This window comes from Schizosaccharomyces cryophilus (genome assembly GCF_000004155.1).
Source record: "Schizosaccharomyces cryophilus OY26 unplaced genomic scaffold supercont4.2, whole genome shotgun sequence".
NCBI lineage: Eukaryota > Fungi > Ascomycota > Schizosaccharomycetes > Schizosaccharomycetales > Schizosaccharomycetaceae > Schizosaccharomyces > Schizosaccharomyces cryophilus.
Genome location: NW_013185625.1, coordinates 1,607,078 through 1,623,373, shown reverse-complemented (window position 1 = coordinate 1,623,373; position 16,296 = coordinate 1,607,078). Strand labels below are relative to the sequence as shown.

At 38.6% G+C, this 16,296-nt stretch overlaps 9 protein-coding genes across 9 annotated transcripts; 5 read left to right on the top strand and 4 right to left on the bottom strand.

Moving 5' to 3' along the window:
* Positions 1-345: 345 nt before the first annotated feature.
* On the bottom strand, positions 346-1,797 carry SPOG_04681 (cyclin Clg1; the record flags this gene model as incomplete). Its single annotated transcript, XM_013167372.1, has 2 exons — positions 346-1,586; positions 1,614-1,797. 2 exons carry the CDS (start codon positions 1,795-1,797, stop codon positions 346-348), a joined length of 1,425 nt encoding a protein of 474 aa, XP_013022826.1.
* A 3,308-nt stretch (positions 1,798-5,105) lies between these two features.
* SPOG_04680 (transcription factor Scr1) lies at positions 5,106-6,942 on the top strand (the record flags this gene model as incomplete). Its single annotated transcript, XM_013167371.1, has 1 exon — positions 5,106-6,942. One exon carries the CDS (start codon positions 5,106-5,108, stop codon positions 6,873-6,875), a length of 1,770 nt encoding a protein of 589 aa, XP_013022825.1. The 3' UTR covers positions 6,876-6,942.
* Positions 6,918-8,305, bottom strand: SPOG_04679 (prefoldin subunit 1). The gene is made up of 4 exons (XM_013167370.1): positions 8,112-8,305; positions 7,889-8,055; positions 7,440-7,774; positions 6,918-7,218 (listed from the first exon to the last, which is right to left on the bottom strand). The coding sequence occupies exons 1-3, from the start codon at positions 8,118-8,120 to the stop codon at positions 7,612-7,614; spliced, it is 339 nt and encodes a 112-aa protein (XP_013022824.1). The 5' UTR covers positions 8,121-8,305; the 3' UTR covers positions 6,918-7,218; positions 7,440-7,611.
* Positions 7,569-10,877, top strand: SPOG_04678 (fission protein Fis1). Its single transcript, XM_013167369.1, has 2 exons — positions 7,569-9,503; positions 9,572-10,877. The coding sequence occupies exon 1, from the start codon at positions 8,773-8,775 to the stop codon at positions 9,232-9,234; it is 462 nt and encodes a 153-aa protein (XP_013022823.1). The 5' UTR covers positions 7,569-8,772; the 3' UTR covers positions 9,235-9,503; positions 9,572-10,877.
* SPOG_04677 (actin cortical patch component End3) lies at positions 8,254-10,884 on the bottom strand. The gene is made up of 3 exons (XM_013167368.1): positions 10,654-10,884; positions 10,491-10,567; positions 8,254-10,444 (listed from the first exon to the last, which is right to left on the bottom strand). Exons 1-3 carry the CDS (start codon positions 10,799-10,801, stop codon positions 9,557-9,559), a joined length of 1,113 nt encoding a protein of 370 aa, XP_013022822.1. The 5' UTR covers positions 10,802-10,884; the 3' UTR covers positions 8,254-9,556.
* Positions 10,885-11,057: 173 nt separating this feature from the next.
* Positions 11,058-12,364, top strand: SPOG_04676 (ribosome assembly protein). Its single transcript, XM_013167367.1, has 2 exons — positions 11,058-11,212; positions 11,447-12,364. The coding sequence occupies exons 1-2, from the start codon at positions 11,096-11,098 to the stop codon at positions 12,065-12,067; spliced, it is 738 nt and encodes a 245-aa protein (XP_013022821.1). The 5' UTR covers positions 11,058-11,095; the 3' UTR covers positions 12,068-12,364.
* A 110-nt stretch (positions 12,365-12,474) lies between these two features.
* Positions 12,475-13,655, top strand: SPOG_04675 (TRAPP complex subunit Trs20). Its single transcript, XM_013167366.1, has 4 exons — positions 12,475-12,707; positions 12,759-12,841; positions 12,891-12,952; positions 13,054-13,655. The coding sequence occupies exons 1-4, from the start codon at positions 12,615-12,617 to the stop codon at positions 13,230-13,232; spliced, it is 417 nt and encodes a 138-aa protein (XP_013022820.1). The 5' UTR covers positions 12,475-12,614; the 3' UTR covers positions 13,233-13,655.
* Positions 13,656-13,682: 27 nt separating this feature from the next.
* SPOG_04674 (DNA-directed RNA polymerase I complex subunit Rpa34) lies at positions 13,683-14,593 on the top strand. Its single transcript, XM_013167365.1, has one exon. The coding sequence runs from the start codon at positions 13,709-13,711 to the stop codon at positions 14,480-14,482; it is 774 nt and encodes a 257-aa protein (XP_013022819.1). The 5' UTR covers positions 13,683-13,708; the 3' UTR covers positions 14,483-14,593.
* A 74-nt stretch (positions 14,594-14,667) lies between these two features.
* Positions 14,668-15,209, bottom strand: SPOG_04673 (Sm snRNP core protein Sme1; the record flags this gene model as incomplete). Its single annotated transcript, XM_013167364.1, has 3 exons — positions 14,668-14,907; positions 15,033-15,122; positions 15,171-15,209. 3 exons carry the CDS (start codon positions 15,207-15,209, stop codon positions 14,668-14,670), a joined length of 369 nt encoding a protein of 122 aa, XP_013022818.1.
* Positions 15,210-16,296: the final 1,087 nt, after the last annotated feature.

Below are 16,296 nucleotides of genomic sequence, written 5' to 3'. Positions count from 1 at the left end.
TATCAGTATATTGCAAAAATCTATATCGAATGGAAACGGTTAAGCCAGTGTTTGCATTTTAATTAAAAGGTGCTCATAACAAACCAATAAGAACAAAACAACAGCAAACAAAAGTCCAATAAGTAACTAATACTGATAAGAAGATTTTTTTACCAATTTTAGTTTTTATTTTTTTTTGGTTTTTTTTCTTTCAGATACAGAACTAGCTCGAAAGAACAAGGAAAAACTGAATGTCCTTAGATCACTCAACCAGAATAAAACGAATAAAATCCCATCAAGGGGCAACAGGGTAAATAGTTTAAAAAGAGATTTGTGAAGCATTATATACTCAAATCAGTAATCGATTTATGTCATAGCATAGCGGGTGTACATTGGAAAGTATCCCACCTGCGAATACGGATAATAGTAATTGTAATCCGAGCAGGTACGATTCACTGATGGCGAGTTAGTAGCAAATTGACCAGCGCCTTGAGATTGATCATGATTATTGTTAATACTACCATTATTAGAGGAAGTAAATAATGCGTAAGAAGCACTCCACCATTCCCAAGCCTTCTGACCACGAGGACCCGGGCTTAAGTTCCAAGACATGCTTACTAGCCAGTCTTGTTCGAACTTGTTTAACAGTTGGGTTCTAAATCCAGTTACTTGAGACCATGATTGGTTGGTAAAAGTGTTGTCATCCAAATATTTGTTAGCAAGGATTAAAGCACTTGTAAGTAACGCGCAAATTTGGAAAAAGGGAGTCTCCTTTGTCCAGTGGTTTAAAAATTCAGAAGACTGGGACGCAGCATCCAAGCGATCAGAGATATAGGACAATGCCAACAAGCAAGAGGCACGAGGAAGACGGGTTGAAGTCAAGACTTGGAGAACGAATTTACGGAAGGAAAAGACAAGGCTCGGCAAAGAGTTCGCTAGAGAATGCATTTGAGCATTGTTAAGAAATCGAGCGTAGAGTTTGCAAGTCATGATAGAAAGATACTCAACCATTTGATCCATCTTGTAATCCAAGTTGGCAGATACACCTCCTGTATAACTAAGCTCATCTTGATCCATAGCACTGTCTTCGGCCTGGTATTGAGGAGACATACGATGTCCCACAGGAGGAGCAACGTTGCAGACATTTGAGTCATAACGGTTGCCTAATGCTGCAGGGGCATTAGCGCAAGCAGCGGGATTACCGGCTTGAGCAGCAGCACCAGCAGCATAACAGTTAACGGGACCGGCATTTGCTAAAGAATCGTAATAAGTCCCACGGGATCCAGGAATTAAAGAAGAATAAGGAACTTGACCAGAAGGGTTCAACACTAAAGGGTTTCCGAGAGCAGGATTTTGGGCAGAAGGATGATATGCCAAAGGATACTTCTCGGGACCTAAATAGCGTTGAGGTTGGCCGGCCGCAGGGATGGACTGCTGGTAAGGAGGCCAATAATAATTTGAAGGTGCAGGAGCAGGTAGGCGTTGTTGAAGCCTATGCTGTGAAAGATAAGGACCAGCAGCAGAACCAGGAACACCACTGGAAGAGTTGGATGAAGTACGGAGATGGTGAGAGGTAGAAGAAGAAGGGATAGAAATGCCCGACTTACCTGGATACGAATCGGGCACGGAAACACCAGGCAAAAAGGACGGACGACGCTGGCCAAGCCCGTACATGGGGGTATGGCTCAACAGAGCAGCAACCGATGCAGCAGAGTTTGCATTATTACTAGACAAAACGGGGGCAAACATACCATAGCCGGGGGCAGCCCCTGAAGGCTGGGCTTGCGAGCGATTAGTGTGCTGGTAAGAGAAGGCCATTGTCGAATCAAGAATGTTTCCAAAGAAAAAAAATGAAGGAAATAGATGAAAAAAAAAACAGAAAGAGTCCTCTCGGGACAAAAGAAAACAAAGGCTTCTTGTTATTCGAAAACAAATGGATGATACACGCTTACACACACTATCTTAGCACAAAACCCGACTAAGAAATGCTTGTTCCGCTTGCAAATAAGACGAGGCTTAATAAAAAGCTCGTTTGATGCAAAAATCTGCTAAATAGAAGGATAAAAGCTTGAACCTTCCAAAAAGTGGTTTTTGAGTTGTTGGTTGTGCGCAGGAAAAATCTGCGCGCACCAGCAATTTAATGGGACTTAATTTTCTAGAATATAAAAATCTAGAAAACTAAGGTCTGTGAAATAACGCGACAACAACGAGCCTGAGCGAATTCAGGATTTGCACGAAATGCGGTAAAGCAAGAAAAGGTCGCTTAACAAATAGAGTTGGGTAGAAGCGAACTGATTTGGTGTTTGCTAATAGAAGATTAACAATCCCTGAAAGAAATTCGAGCAAAACAAAGGAGAGTTGAAGATTGAAACTCACCGATATAAGAGATGCAAGTGTAGAAAAGAAGAAGTTGAGGGTCCTTAAGAGTGTTTGGAGAAGAAGGACACCAAAAAGGGTAACGAAAACGTAAAACAATCAGAAAATGAATGCACTGTTACAAGAGGAATTTACGAGCAAGTAGATGAGATGATGAGACTTGCGAGAAAAAAGGTAGGTAGTAAAATAAATGAATCTTTGACCACGTAGGTTGAAGAGAAGGATACAAAACAAAGATGGCAAAGAAAACAAGTAGATGAAGTAGAGGTAGAGCGAGAAGGGGTACGCTCAGTCTGCTTTTAAAGAGTTCAGTTGACTAAAAAACTGCATAAAGTCCTCAATGGACGTGAGCAGGAAAAAAAAAGGGAACAAGCCCAAGAAACCACAAAAACAACCTAATGAAAGGCTGGTTAAAAAGTTGTGACAAAGGTGGAAGAAGGCTATTGCTGCAATGCTTTACCATGTTTTGAATATGTAAACAAACAATTCATCATCGAAGGGTCTGGCCAGTTCGACAGCAAATAGCAAATCTTAAGTCGTCTACGCAAACATATTTACCAAAGCACACTCGAGTACGCAAAATATTTACTGGATCGTCTATTTTACGCTATTTGTCCACCACAAGAAAGAGGGAAAAGAAAAGGGGAGACACATTCAGATCCTTCCTTCATTGAGGAGGATTGTTGGTTCCTTGTGACGAACCAGTATTCGATAGGATTACAGGTCACAGAGTACAGAGTACAGAGTGCAAGTTTTTTTTTACTTTTGTTTTGCTTTGTTTTGTTTCCTATTATTGTCTGTCTTTTTGGATCTGTACATAATCAATTGAAACGAGATTTACAGCAACATCGAGTATAGTCAGCTTTGTTTTGTCGTCTATTGATCGTCAAATCAAGCTCGTTACAAGAAAACCCCATTCCTCTATCTGCGGTAGATAATTTATCTTGATTCCTTTTGGGTTATCTGTCAGTGAAGCCGATCAAATACATGACACGACCTCCTTTCATCATCCCTCCAAGCATTTGGACTGCGTAAGAATGATTTAGTCCATGTTCGGCAAACGCGGTAATGGTAAGGCTCTCTCGTGGTCTTTATGGAAAATAACGAAACTATATCATCTCGCGTTACAAATTTGAACTATGCAAGGAGCCTCCGTAAACCAGATTTCGTGAATCCTTCGATTTTGAAAAAAAAAGTCGACCTACATCAAGCTAAATCTTACGTCGTTGTGTTTCGGTCCGGTCTTCGACCTGAGAGGTCTTAAACGTATCGTGTCGGTAGTGCTTCGGTTAGGTTGATTTTCCGGCTCAAAATGAAAATAAACGCTTCCATTCGCAGTCTTGACATACATCTTACAAGGAACAAGGAACAAACGTTTTTTCGTTTGTTTATGGATTCGAAAAATTCTGTTTATTTCCACAAAATCACTCTTTTTATCCTTTTATTTTCGTTGTCGACTACCAACTTATCCATGACCTAACGTTACCTAAATAGACTGGGCCCATCGGCAGCTAGCCAAACTAAAGCTGCCTTTTCCTATGGTAAGAAGAATAAGCTCAAATGGCGTATGCCATTACTGTCTTATTCTTCTTTATTCCCATTTACCGAACCCTATTTTATTTTCCCCTAAAATATTATACGTAATGTATCACATGGTACCTTATTATTCTTGTCCTCTTTTGCTCTATGGGATGCTCGTATGGAATCGCCACTTCAAGAGCCATCGTTCTGCTTAAAGCCTATTTGCTTCTCCGCTTTTACCCATTTGTCTCTTAACCATTAGGGTGTCTGCAGAAAGCTACGTAGCCTAATTCTCTCATATATATTAGGATCGACTCCCCGACTACTCCCTTTTTCCAAGAATTAGCAAGCATTGGGTACATTAGAAGTTTACGGATGAGAATCCCTAGAAGAAAGAATTTTCTTTACTAACAACATTCTTAAAGGTTAAATTTCTCTTTTTCCTTAACCTTCTCTGTTTTTCATCGTGCCATTCGGATTTTTGACACGGTAGTATTGTCGATACTGCCAGTGTAAAATTTTTGTGAACTAGACAAGACAAGGGCGTATTGACATACTCTTTGTCGTGATTTCATCTTTTTTATATATTTATATACATATATAGAGAAGTTCTCGGTTCTTGCTGCGTTTATACTCATTTTGACGCCTTTCATTTTGATTCATTGGGTTTCATCCGTTCATCAAGGATCACCAAGTTAAGTTCTCTTTCTTTTCTTACCGTTTATTTAAATTTTGTATCCATATTTACTTGTTAAAGCGAAATTTTCTTGAGTTTATTTTCTTGTCGTGTTTCTCTTCCCGGGTTTTAAGATTTTTGTTTTTGAATTGAGTTTTATTTCTCCTCGGTGCCCTTCTGTTGGTATTTAATTGGTTTATTTAATTTTTCTTTTTTATCTTTTATATCTTTTATTTTGGTTTTCCTTCTCCTTCTCCCCTTTTTTCTTTTTTGATTATTTCCCTTTTTTCCATAGACGTTTTCTTAGATTTATCCATCCGACTATCCATCCCTCTTGTCTCTTTGTACCAACTCTCCTGTTTGCGTTGCGTATTTTTGTTTCTAATTTGCAATCTTTCCGTTTTACCTTTGGTTCGTTGGTATCTTTCTCTTCAATTCGCTTTCTCTTTTTTATTTTATCCTCTTCTACCCATTTTGCTTTCTCCTATTCGTTAATTTATTAACTGGTTCCTTGTCCTTTTTGTTTTAATTTCTTTTCTATATTGACCATAAAATGTCCAATAACCCCTCAAATACCGCTGACGAATCGGCCAGCGTTGCGGCTTCGTCTTCTTCGCCCAACTATAATGCACACTCTACTACAAACAAATATGCGCGCCCGAATGTGAAAAATCCTGATGCACCGCGCCCCTACAAGTGTCCACTTTGTTCGAAAGCATTTTATCGGTTGGAACATCAGACTCGACATATTCGGACCCATACTGGTGAGAAGCCCCATGCCTGTACTTTTCCTGGTTGTTTTAAACGCTTTTCTCGAAGTGACGAACTAACACGCCATGCTCGCATTCACACCAATGGCAACTCTCGCAGAAATAATGCTATGGCCAATTCCATAAATGTAAAACCATTTGAGCCAACCCCGGTGAATCAGTCTGATCCTTCCTCCATTGCCTCCTTTAATCATTCCAATAACAATTCAACTAGTGTACCCATGCCAAACACACAACCCTATAATCCTGCTATTCCTCAAATTGGTGTAACTTATGCCCCCGTCTCCAATCCGGTATCCAGTCTCCCCGTCGCCTTCCCTTACCCTTTCCCGGTTGCCTCTTCAGCATCTACTCAGCCCCAGCACGCTTTCGTTCCTACATATAACACTACACACCAGCCTGTAGGCGTTCCTGTTTATAATCGTCCTGCGGCCTCTGCTTTTGATTCCCTCCGAGCCAATTGTGCAGATGTTCATTCCTCTTCTGTCCCTCAAAAATCAGAATCTGACACGAACTTGTCCTCCATGAATGAAATGTATATATTGGCTTCAGCTGCCGCTAACCAACTTGATTCAGCTGCTGGCGCACCTAATGCCATTTATAATTCGTCTCCCAAACAAGCAATACCCGATCCTTCCTCCTCATCTTTGCCGTCATTATCCAATCTTACCTCCCCTAGCAAGTTTTCAAATCCTCTGGGAAACCTGCCTCCGTCTTCTTCAGACTCATCTCCAAGTCACGGTGCTCCGGCTTCAAACCGTGCTTTCGTGAACGGTCCACCGTTAAAACAACCTAATAGCTCCTTCTATTCCGGAGCATCCTCGCATACACCGTATCTGCCACCAAGATCGAGTAGTAGCACATCACTACATTCGATGTATAGTCTTGTGCCTAGCTCGCATGCTCCTCCTTCCTTGCGATACGCTCATTATAATTATCTTCCTTATTCTCGTCCCAGTGTTTCTGGAAATGGTGAAGAAGAGCCCTTTAGTGGTTCTGATTTCAATCATTATCGATATCAACGTCGTTCAAGGCCTGGCTCTCCATGTAGCACTGCTCCAAGTAGTCCTACATTCTCAATCAGAAGCTTTAGTCCTACACCCGATGTTACACCTTTAATGACTCCCGCACATTCTCCAAAGATGAGAGCGGCCGATTCTGATACGTCTTTTGTGCAGTTACCTTCTATCCGATCTCTTTCTCTTCGTCCTTCCCAGCCTCCCGTAATTCCTCCTCTGGAGTGTGATCCAAACTCGCTGTCCTCCTCAACACCTTCTTCAGCAGCGGTATCCAGGACCCCGTCGTCTGCTTCTTTAAGTGCATTGTCGAATGTTAGTACAGGAGCGAAACCATCTAACGCTTCCAACGTTGGACCCGTTCGTATTTCTTCTAACCGTCGAATACGCAAGATATCATCATCCTCTCGTTTGAGCGTGAATAATTTGTTATCTGCCTCTCCGCCTTCACCTGCTTCTGCTTCTTCCACTAAATCATCACATACTATGCCACCTGCATTTTCTATAGGGCCGTTAACACCTCTTACAAAACCGTAGATGTTTTAATATACTTACTTGATGTGAAATTGAAAGATTACAGGAAATCGTTATATACAATGCGGTGGTTTTATCTTTTTACTTTATATTTGTGATTTTATTTTTATTTGTATGTACATGTTTGTATAATGAATACAGGATGCTTGTCGATATCAATCTGGCTTTCAGTAGGATGTTTTATTTGTCTAAACGGAGTAGTAAATTTACACAAGATTGCAAAATTCAGCATTAAAATGTCTTTCACGGCTTATCAGCGCTTTCAATATGATATTTTCTTTCAAACTCATTTCATTGCAATGTGTAAGTACATTCAGTTACAAAATATTAACCAATCTATTTACTTCTAAATAGTGTTAGCATTTTGAAAAAAAGGGAAAAAGAAAAGCAAAAGAAGTTGATCCAAACTCTCAGACTGACGTGCAAATCAATGAATAAGGATCAGCATAATAAGCTCAGCGTGAACTATGCATTTTCAAATCATCAAAGAATTTAGTTTTTTTTTCTTTCTTTTTATGTAAAATAAAAAAAATCCAACTTCTATCTGCAATTTTTTAAACAACTTACCTGTTCCAAAAATTCTTAGAGCTAGTAGAACTAATTTGAACGTTTTTGTATTGATGAAAGAAACAGTCACAAAGTTTGTTTCGGCATGACGCGACACGACGCGACGCGAAAGTAATTTATTAAGTCGAAGAGAAATCGCAAAGCACAAACACAAGGAACAACATAGAAAATATTAACGGACAGATTCTTTTATTTTTTGTAAATGAGAATTGGCATTCACTGCAGTAGTTTCGTGATAGTCTTTCTTCTTTCGTAAAGCGTCAAGTTCTTGTTGTAAACTGCTAATTTCTGCATCTATGGTTTTACGAACCGAATCCAGATCCGTACGAATAAACCTATGGTAGGAAAGTTAGTACAAGAAGAAGAAACAAAGGAAAAGGAGCCGTAGAATCCTGAGATAATCTGTCCCCAAATTGCCATTACCCCCCAGAAGAATACAAACAACATACATTTTTCCAACACCGCCGTAGACGGCAGCATCTTTTCCAACGACATCTAATTCTTTCTTTGCCAATTCCTTGATTCTACAAGAGCGTTCTTTAGCCGTTACTTGCAATAAAATCGATCGCAATTGTTGTTGCGAATCTATGGCCTTCTCTTGAATCTGAGTTGCCAGCTAAAACATTTTTGTTAGAACAACAATTCTGCTTTTCATAAAAAGAGTTTTCCCACCTGTTCCATAGTTGAAAGCAGTAAAATTCAGAGTTTTATTATAGAAGGTGAAATTGGAAAATTGGTTTTTTCGGAACAGAAAAGAAAATCAGAAATAAACAAGAATCTAAGAAAACCGGTTAAAACGATCTCAAATGCTCCCTCTGGGTTTGTTTATGGTAGAAGGAACTAGCAGACAAGCACCGTACTTGTTGTTAGTAGCACTATGTTTAGGGAGGCTTTGCTATATTTGCTTATTCTTGGCTAAGGACAAACTGCAACGCAAAGACAGGTTCGTACATAATGGGAGGAAAGTGAACCTGGTTTCTTCCCTTTGCAGACGAAAAGTAAAAATAATCCTATATATATATATATTTAATTCAAAGAGGAAAGCAAGTTTTGTAATTGAATTGAATTCTTGGATAAAACTTTGGCCCGGTCTTTAAATTTTTGCTCGTAATATCAATTGTGATTGAGTTCTCTGAATTTGGTTATTCTTTTTCTGTTTCATTATACTTTCAGAGCAGCTTGTCTTGTACCGTTTTCCTTGTAAACAAACTCTAGTCTTTCTCTCTACATCCAAGAAGGGCGGGCATTGTTTGTTTCTACGGTTTTTCTTTTGATTCCCTAGTTTTCTTACAATTTTCGAATTTAAACCAATTCCCTAATTAGACTAAGTAGTATGAATTTGCCAGAACCTACTGCTATTCAGAAGCCTATTCCTGTTGAGGAATTTCTGCAAATCAAAGAGCAATATGAGTCAGAACATCCTTTGATAACGTTACAAACCAAGTTCAATTTGGCATGGGCTCTCGTTTGCTCTGAAGATCTTCAGCAAGTACAACAAGGTCTCACTCTGTTTTGTACCATATACAGAGACTTTGCTGAACGTCGTTTGGAGTCTTTGTACTACATAGCGCTAACGCAGTACAAAATGAAGCAATATGAAGAATCACGTCGGTATTTGAACATGCTGCTTGCGAAGGATCCCTCTAACCCTCAAGCATTGAAGTTAAAGTCTCTTTTGTATAACGCTGTCACAACGGAAGGATACATTGGAATTGCAGTTGTAGCAGGTGCAGTTGTTTCTGCCGCCGCATTGGTTGGCTGGGCTTCCAAGCGTTTGTTTTCCAGACGACGATAGTGCTTACAGGACTGCTTAATGTCGCTTATGATTCCTTTTTCTTTGTTGTAATGAATTTTTTCTTTCTTTATTTATAATAGTAATTTCCGTATGGTCAAGTTTGTTTTTTATACAAATTTTTTTTTCTCTTACATACGGCTTTTTTCCCCTTTGATTGATTAGACAAAAAAGGGTTTTTATAAAGCTTCTGAGCTAATAAAGCATGAAATCGAACTAATCAACGAAGGTCACATTCTATCGTACACATAAAATTTTCATAAATTAAAGATGTAAGCAATAGTCTAATTGCTTACAAGAAAACTGTAAATCATCCGTTAAAGTACTAACGCCCTGGTAGGTTTTCTTCTAAAGTCAGTATATCTTTCTTCTTTCCCTCTAAGTGTTGCTGTAAAAGAGCAGTTTGTTGCTCTAATCTTTCCAAGTTACGCTCAATTAAAGAATAATCGGGACGTAAGCCTCCGGCCTTTAGGTCGGCCAATACGCCGTACTTGTAATCTAAAAGTTTCAATAAATCTCTTCGTACAAGCTGAGAGCGACTTTGGAGAATGCTGCTCTCATCAACTTCTCTCTGTAACTTTGTGATCTTTTGTTCTAAAGTAGCTAGCTCATTTCGTAGTCCAACAATTTCCCAGTCAGAGTCATTTACGTCTTTTGGAGTCTCTAAATCGCTTCTAGGACGCTGAATTGTCAACGTGGAACCTACGCTCTGCGACTCTCGCATAGTATGCGATGGGTCGTTAGCTTGAAGATTGTAGTCGATATTTCCTTTCTTAAAACTTGCGCGAAGACCGAAAGGAACGTCCTTGGGGATTCGGAACCCTTGGGAACGTTGAGTGAGGATATGTAAAAATACGAGACATTGATCTTTGTCAATGGTTTCTGCTTTTTGAGGATTGACTAGATTCCATGCTTTCATGATTTGTGAGCGAGGGATCCCTAGATGTTCGTAAACGGGAGCAAAAGAGTTGTACGAAACAGCGCCATACTTATCGGAATGTGAGCTATATACATCGGTATAGCGCATTCTATCAGAAGGTGGCATATACCAGTCAAACCCATCTTTTAGAATATCGTCTTCTGGATCATCTATCTCTTGAGAAGCAACGTTCACCTCATCGCTTCCTTGGAGGGCTTCACGGGCAGCTATTAAGTGTTGTTTGGAAGGAGGGACTAGCTCATCCGGAATTTCTGGAGGAACATCATGGTATATCTAAAGACTGTTAGCAACACGTCTCATTTTGTTTTACGAATTGTACCCCGTTAATGATGTTAAAAGTAATCTTCATAGCAATGCTAAATTCATCAAAATCCAGTTGTCCATCTTCATCAATATCTTAAATAAAATAAAATGTTAGCCCTTCGAATTGCAGACGTTCGTGAATGAGTTATCATCCATCCATTCACTGTAGCAGTACCTACCGACCAAATCCCAAAGCTTGGCTAGCTTGTCATTGCCGAGTCGACTACTTTGAAGGATACTGCAAGCTTTTTCTCCTGAAACATAGCCGCCTTCTGGATGTAGGCTACGAAAAATTTCCCAGAATTTGTTTTTTTCCTGAGGATCCATCTGTATTCAAGTAAGAAATCCTAATTTAGCAAAAAATGGTAGATGAGTCACAATATTTCCTAATAAAATATAACCGTTTTTCTTTATAAAAAATAAAAAAACTTCAAATTCAAAAATTCAAGGTTTTGTTTACTTTCGGGCTCTCCGGGTAATACCGGGATGTGCTCGGTCCTTCCGAGGGTAAAGGTAAGGGTCAGGCAGATAGTCATCAAGAAAAAGAAGGAAGTGTAAATTTCATAGGTGTGAAAAGTTTCACCTCTGCCAATACCAGCTTATTTAGACAAATACTAAAAAATGCCCAGATCTAGGAGGTCAAAGGTCGTTACCCTTTCACAGACCGATAAAAAAGGTCATGAAGGTAAAGCAATGCTGTATACTGGCATTCAAGAATCTTTAGACAAGTTTGACTATGTAAGTAAACAAGGAGGATGAAAGGCAAAACAAACCTTTGATGATATTTCAATCCGTTTTTATGGAACAATAGTGTTTTAAATTGGAGAAATGAAGTGTGTGGAAGAAGGAAAAATTGGTTGCTGCACATTGAATGGTAGCAAGCCCGAAAGGAAATGGATTTTTTTTTTGTAGAAATATCATAGAAAAATTTCTGAGTCTTTGAAACAAGAAAAGGATGCTAACTCTATGTAGATGTGGGTATTCGATGTTGCCAATATGCGTAACACTTACTTGAAGCGTGTTCGTGATGACTGGAAGGACAGCCGTATATATATGGGTAAAACCAAGGTCATGGGAAAGGCATTGGGATATACCGCTGAAGAGGAACATGCCGAGAATGTTAGTAAACTTTCTAAACTCCTTCATGGAACGGTGGGCTTGCTCTTCACCAATAACAAACCCGAAGACGTAACTGGCTATTTCGAGTCTTTCGTCCAAAATGATTTTGCTCGTGCCGGTACAGTTGCTCCTTTCACTCATATCATTCCTGCTGGCCCAGTATACTCCAGGGGTGGACAGATTCCAGTTGAAGACGATGTTCCCTTGGCTCATACTTTGGAGCCTCAAGTGCGCCAATTGGGTATGCCTACTATGTTAAAAAATGGTGTCGTTACTTTACTCGCCGACTTTACCCTTTGCACAGAAGGACAAGAGCTTGATAGTCGTCAGACCCGTCTTTTGAAGTTATTTGGTGTCACAGCTGCCGAGTTCAAGGTCAAATTATTGGGTGTTTATACTAAAAAGAATGCTTCTGTGCAGTTATTTGAAACTGAGCAAGATGCTGGTAATAGCAAAGACGACCCCATGCAATAAAGCGTATGGCTTGCTTTTCTTTTTCACCTATCAGAAAATAAAGGTCATCCTCATGAATCTTGTTTTTCACCAAAAGCTTTTGTGCTTATGGATTGTTTTGGCATATTACTTACTCTTTTGGAATTCAAATTCAAAAAATTTTTTTTTTGGAAATTCAATTTTGGAAAACTGGATGTATGATAAAGAAAGAAAAAATATGGATGGGAAAACAGTCTACTATAAAATACAATGGCTCTAATTTTTTTAAGGGCTGTTCTGTGGCTTTTTAATTTCTTGGGATATTAAGGTATTTGATTGAATGGAATTTTTTGAATATATGTATAGAATTAAGTTTTTTTTCCCAGGTGTAATCATGGGCTCGTAAAGCTGAAAAACGCTTGATAAAATCGTATATGATAGGATATTCCACGTAATTTGGCGATTAATAAAAGCAATCAACAAAAGTTCTTTTGTTCTGTCTCAACTTTTGAAGAGCATGAATAACGGACTGGTCATTCCAAGCTTCAGAACCTCATAAAACCATGCGTTTTCCATTACCAACGATAACATGAATATGGCAGCCTATGTAGCCGTTATTGGAACTAAGGACAATCCAGTGTATGAATTGGAAATGGGAGGAGGAACTGAAAAGCAAGACAAGGTAATATTGATTTTATAAAATGGTCCTTCATGACTGACGCTTTCATATTAGGGCTTGGGCGCACACCTGAATCAATTTATTGTACATGCAAGTTTAGACCTTGTAGAACAAGTACAATGGACTAGTAATGCATTGTATGTTTATTTTTATGGAAGTTATCAGTCTCTAATGGAGCTCCACTAGTTATGTCCGTTCTATTGACCAATTTCACGAGATGTACGTTTCTGCCTATATTACCCCGTCCAGTAAGTATCCAGTTTCTTCAAAACTGTCAAATCATGCAAGCAATTTGTTAGAAAAAGTTAAAGAAGGAAAAGGCGTTTCTGACAATTAACTCTCATTCTAGATATGAAGTTTATGCTCCTTCATCAGGCACAAAGCTCTGATAGCATTAAAACTTTTTTCCAGGAACTTCATGAGCTATATATCAAGACGATTATGAGTCCTTTTTATCAACCTAATGAACCCATCAAGTCACAAGCCTTTGACTTAAAAGTTCGGTCGCTTGCTCGAAAGCTTCTGTGAATAGTCCTCTTTTCTTGTGTTTAAAAACTGTTTAATGTATGTTTACCCTGTTGGCAAACAGGTCCATTCAAAATGACATTCGTTCGTAGTGTATGTTCCAGAGATTCATTGTATGGAATTTCAAACGAATAAACAGATCAAGTTTAATATTTTTTGAGATATAGTAGTCGAATTCGGTTATCGTCGCAAGTTTACCTCTATTTGATGATACAGTAAACACTTACAGAAATTGTTTTTGAGTATCCATTACTGATACAATTGATCAATTGATAGGCGACTATTTTTATTTACCGTGAACTAGCTATTTATTCTTTCATTCTTAATATCTTTTTTTCCAGCTCAGCAAAAAAACATTCATATGTGTTTACTTTCTGTTACCTTTGAATCGTTACTTTGAGCGTGACCTGACAATACTTCACAAAACCACAAATTCAAGTTCTACAAATTTCACTAGAGTCACCACCACTCGACTGGACATGGCGAAACTAAGTGAATTGGCGAGCGACCACAGCTCTGAGGAGGAATCAGAAGTGTCCAGTGCAGAGGAAGCGTCTTCTCATTCTCCCGAGGTTTCGAGTGGAAAAAATGGCAAAGAAGTCGATCAACCCAAGTCTACCGAAAACCATGATTCGGATTCTTTAAACGAGTATGTTCGTGCTGAAGGTGAAGCTGTAGTATCAAAAGAGGGATTAGATCAGGAATCCGGTGTGTTTTTGGTTCGTTTACCTCCTAAAATGGCATTAGAAGATATAACTGAAATGAACTTGGGACAAAAGCCTTCGATAGCCGCAAGCTCGTCTACAGCAGAATCTTTTCAGCTGCGTCAAGAATCTTTAGGATCTGTACGTTTGTTTGTACCTGATGAAAAGGGCACATACTCTACCAGCGAAATAAGAACGGGCTTCGTCGTATCAGAGACACCTAGATTACTTTTGAATGGAAAACCCAAGGAAAAGGAACAAACAACTGATGATGCTGATGGAAAGATCCCTCAAATCAAGAATTTAAAACAACATTTCAGACCTATTGGAGCTGTAGATACTACACCGTCTACGAAAGAAGCAGTACCTTCTACAAGCGTTACGGAACCTACAAGCACTGAACAGCAATCTACAGAAGAAAAGAAGGAAGAGCGATCCGAAGGTAAAAAGAGATCACGAGAGAAAAAGGAAAAAGGAAAAGAGGATAAGGAAAAAGAAAAGGATAAGAAGAAAAAACACAAAAAGTCAAGTAAAAAGGAAAAAGATTAGATTGCTCGAATAAGCGTAATATTGTCACCTTTGAGTAAAATTCGACCTTGACGTTTAGTGTTAGTTAATTGCATTCATTAATCAATCAATAAATTTTGGGTTTCTGCGGGATTTTGAATATGGAAAGCGTTGGAGGCCGTAGATTAGTAATCATTCATAAAGACACTCGTTTAGTCGTAAAGTGTCTAGAATACACACAAATCAAAAACAGAGTGCCGCAAGAGAAATTTTGGGGGGACTAGACTACCATATGGCTTTCTTTGATTCATTAATTCTCTTTTCCTTTTCGGTTCTTTGTCAACAAGCCTTACTTTCCTTGAAATCCCAGAAACCACTCTGCATAACTTACCAAGGTCACGTCGATTCTGTTTCGCATCAATCTGAACGGCGTCATCTAAGATAATGTTCATAAATTCATCGAATCCCTAATTATATATCAGTAAAGAGTACATCTATGTTTTCGGCAGATAATTGCGCGAAACGACGTGTCAAATATCGCTCAACGTTACAGTTGGAAGCGCAACTTCTCCAATATCAGAATCATACATACCCGAATCTGTCCTTCAATTCGTAAATCTACTTGTTCAAAAAGCCATATCTGAACTGGGGTATGTTGTTGTAACAACTTGAATACAAAATTCTGGAAACCGCCGTTAGACAACAAAATTTGCTATTTCTTTCAACGTACAATAGGAGGAATCATAACCTTTTGAACACGTCCCGACATCTTGAATGTTTTTTTTCCCTGTAAACCCGAAAATATGAAATTACCTGCGTCCTTCAAGGTATTGGTAGTGTCCAAGTAGCGTATCTACGAAACAGGGGTTGGTACGAAATACTTTTAGGATTATTATCTCTAAAAGGTGAAGAGAATGAATCTTATATTTTATGATGACAATGGTTTTACCGTGTGCTGCTTGTTTTGGTGTTCCTCTATATAATGCTTCATGAGATGGAGACAGAATGCTGAAGGTTGGAATAGTCGTTGAAATAATATATAAAGAGAGTTCAATGCTTCAAAGCTACTTTATTATAATCTCAGTTCATCCAGGATATTGTCCTAGGATTTGCTACCTTTCTTCACAAGTTCGTCGACTGATGAGTGCATATATTAGCGTAAATAAAGGAAGTTAAACTAACAAACAAAAGATCAATTTTCTCGCCAGCATTGCTACGGTTCGCCTTACTTAAAGAATAAGTGAAATTTTATAAAATCCGAAAACCAAGCAAGGAGTGCTGACCACTGTCTGGAGGTGAAGAATGAATAAGTATATCAGTCCCTGATTTCTTTCTCAATGCCAATAATAAATGTGAAATGGAACATCCTTTAAGATGTTTATTAAATGGACCAAAAGTCAAAATTGACTACCAAAGTATCCAAAATCGCATAAACTAAGAACTACATAAGATGAAGATTTTATTTCTCTTCTTTAAGGGAAGAATAAAGTTGTAGAAGCCTTTGAGCGAACGAGCTGTTTCTTCACATCTAATCTGCACCGATATTTTCTTACACAGATTGGAAGCGTCGAAGTTTTAACGGGGGACGAAGAAGATGTTGAAAGTATTTAGCTGTTCATTTTCAACAAAATATTGTTTTGAGTATGAATCGTATGGTGAATCAAGTACGAGTGAGCATGCGAACTCACTTATCCAGAAAAAAAAAAGAAAAGCCGTTCTACAGCTCTTCATTCGTAAAGAGAGCTGATTAAAAAGTTGAGAATCATTTAAAATATATGATCCTTATTGCATACGAATAAAAACCTTTAAATTTTTTTTTGCTTTCCCAAGTTTGTTTACAGGTTAACGATTTCTGT

Coding starts and splice junctions, on each gene's coding strand:
- SPOG_04677 (XM_013167368.1), bottom strand. CDS start 10,801: ATGGATCCTCAGGAAAAAAACAAATTCTGGGAAATTTTTCGTAGCCTA. Junction 10,568..10,653: donor CAAGCTTTGGGATTTGGTCG/GTAGGTACTGCT, acceptor ATTTTATTTAAG/ATATTGATGAAGATGGACAA. Junction 10,445..10,490: donor CTTTTAACATCATTAACGGG/GTACAATTCGTA, acceptor AACAGTCTTTAG/ATATACCATGATGTTCCTCC.
- SPOG_04675 (XM_013167366.1), top strand. CDS start 12,615: ATGAATATGGCAGCCTATGTAGCCGTTATTGGAACTAAGGACAATCCA. Junction 12,708..12,758: donor GAACTGAAAAGCAAGACAAG/GTAATATTGATT, acceptor CTTTCATATTAG/GGCTTGGGCGCACACCTGAA. Junction 12,842..12,890: donor CAATGGACTAGTAATGCATT/GTATGTTTATTT, acceptor GAGCTCCACTAG/TTATGTCCGTTCTATTGACC.
- SPOG_04674 (XM_013167365.1), top strand. CDS start 13,709: ATGGCGAAACTAAGTGAATTGGCGAGCGACCACAGCTCTGAGGAGGAA.
- SPOG_04676 (XM_013167367.1), top strand. CDS start 11,096: ATGCCCAGATCTAGGAGGTCAAAGGTCGTTACCCTTTCACAGACCGAT. Junction 11,213..11,446: donor CTTTAGACAAGTTTGACTAT/GTAAGTAAACAA, acceptor AACTCTATGTAG/ATGTGGGTATTCGATGTTGC.
- SPOG_04678 (XM_013167369.1), top strand. CDS start 8,773: ATGAATTTGCCAGAACCTACTGCTATTCAGAAGCCTATTCCTGTTGAG.
- SPOG_04679 (XM_013167370.1), bottom strand. Junction 7,775..7,888: donor TACGGCGGTGTTGGAAAAAT/GTATGTTGTTTG, acceptor TTCCTACCATAG/GTTTATTCGTACGGATCTGG.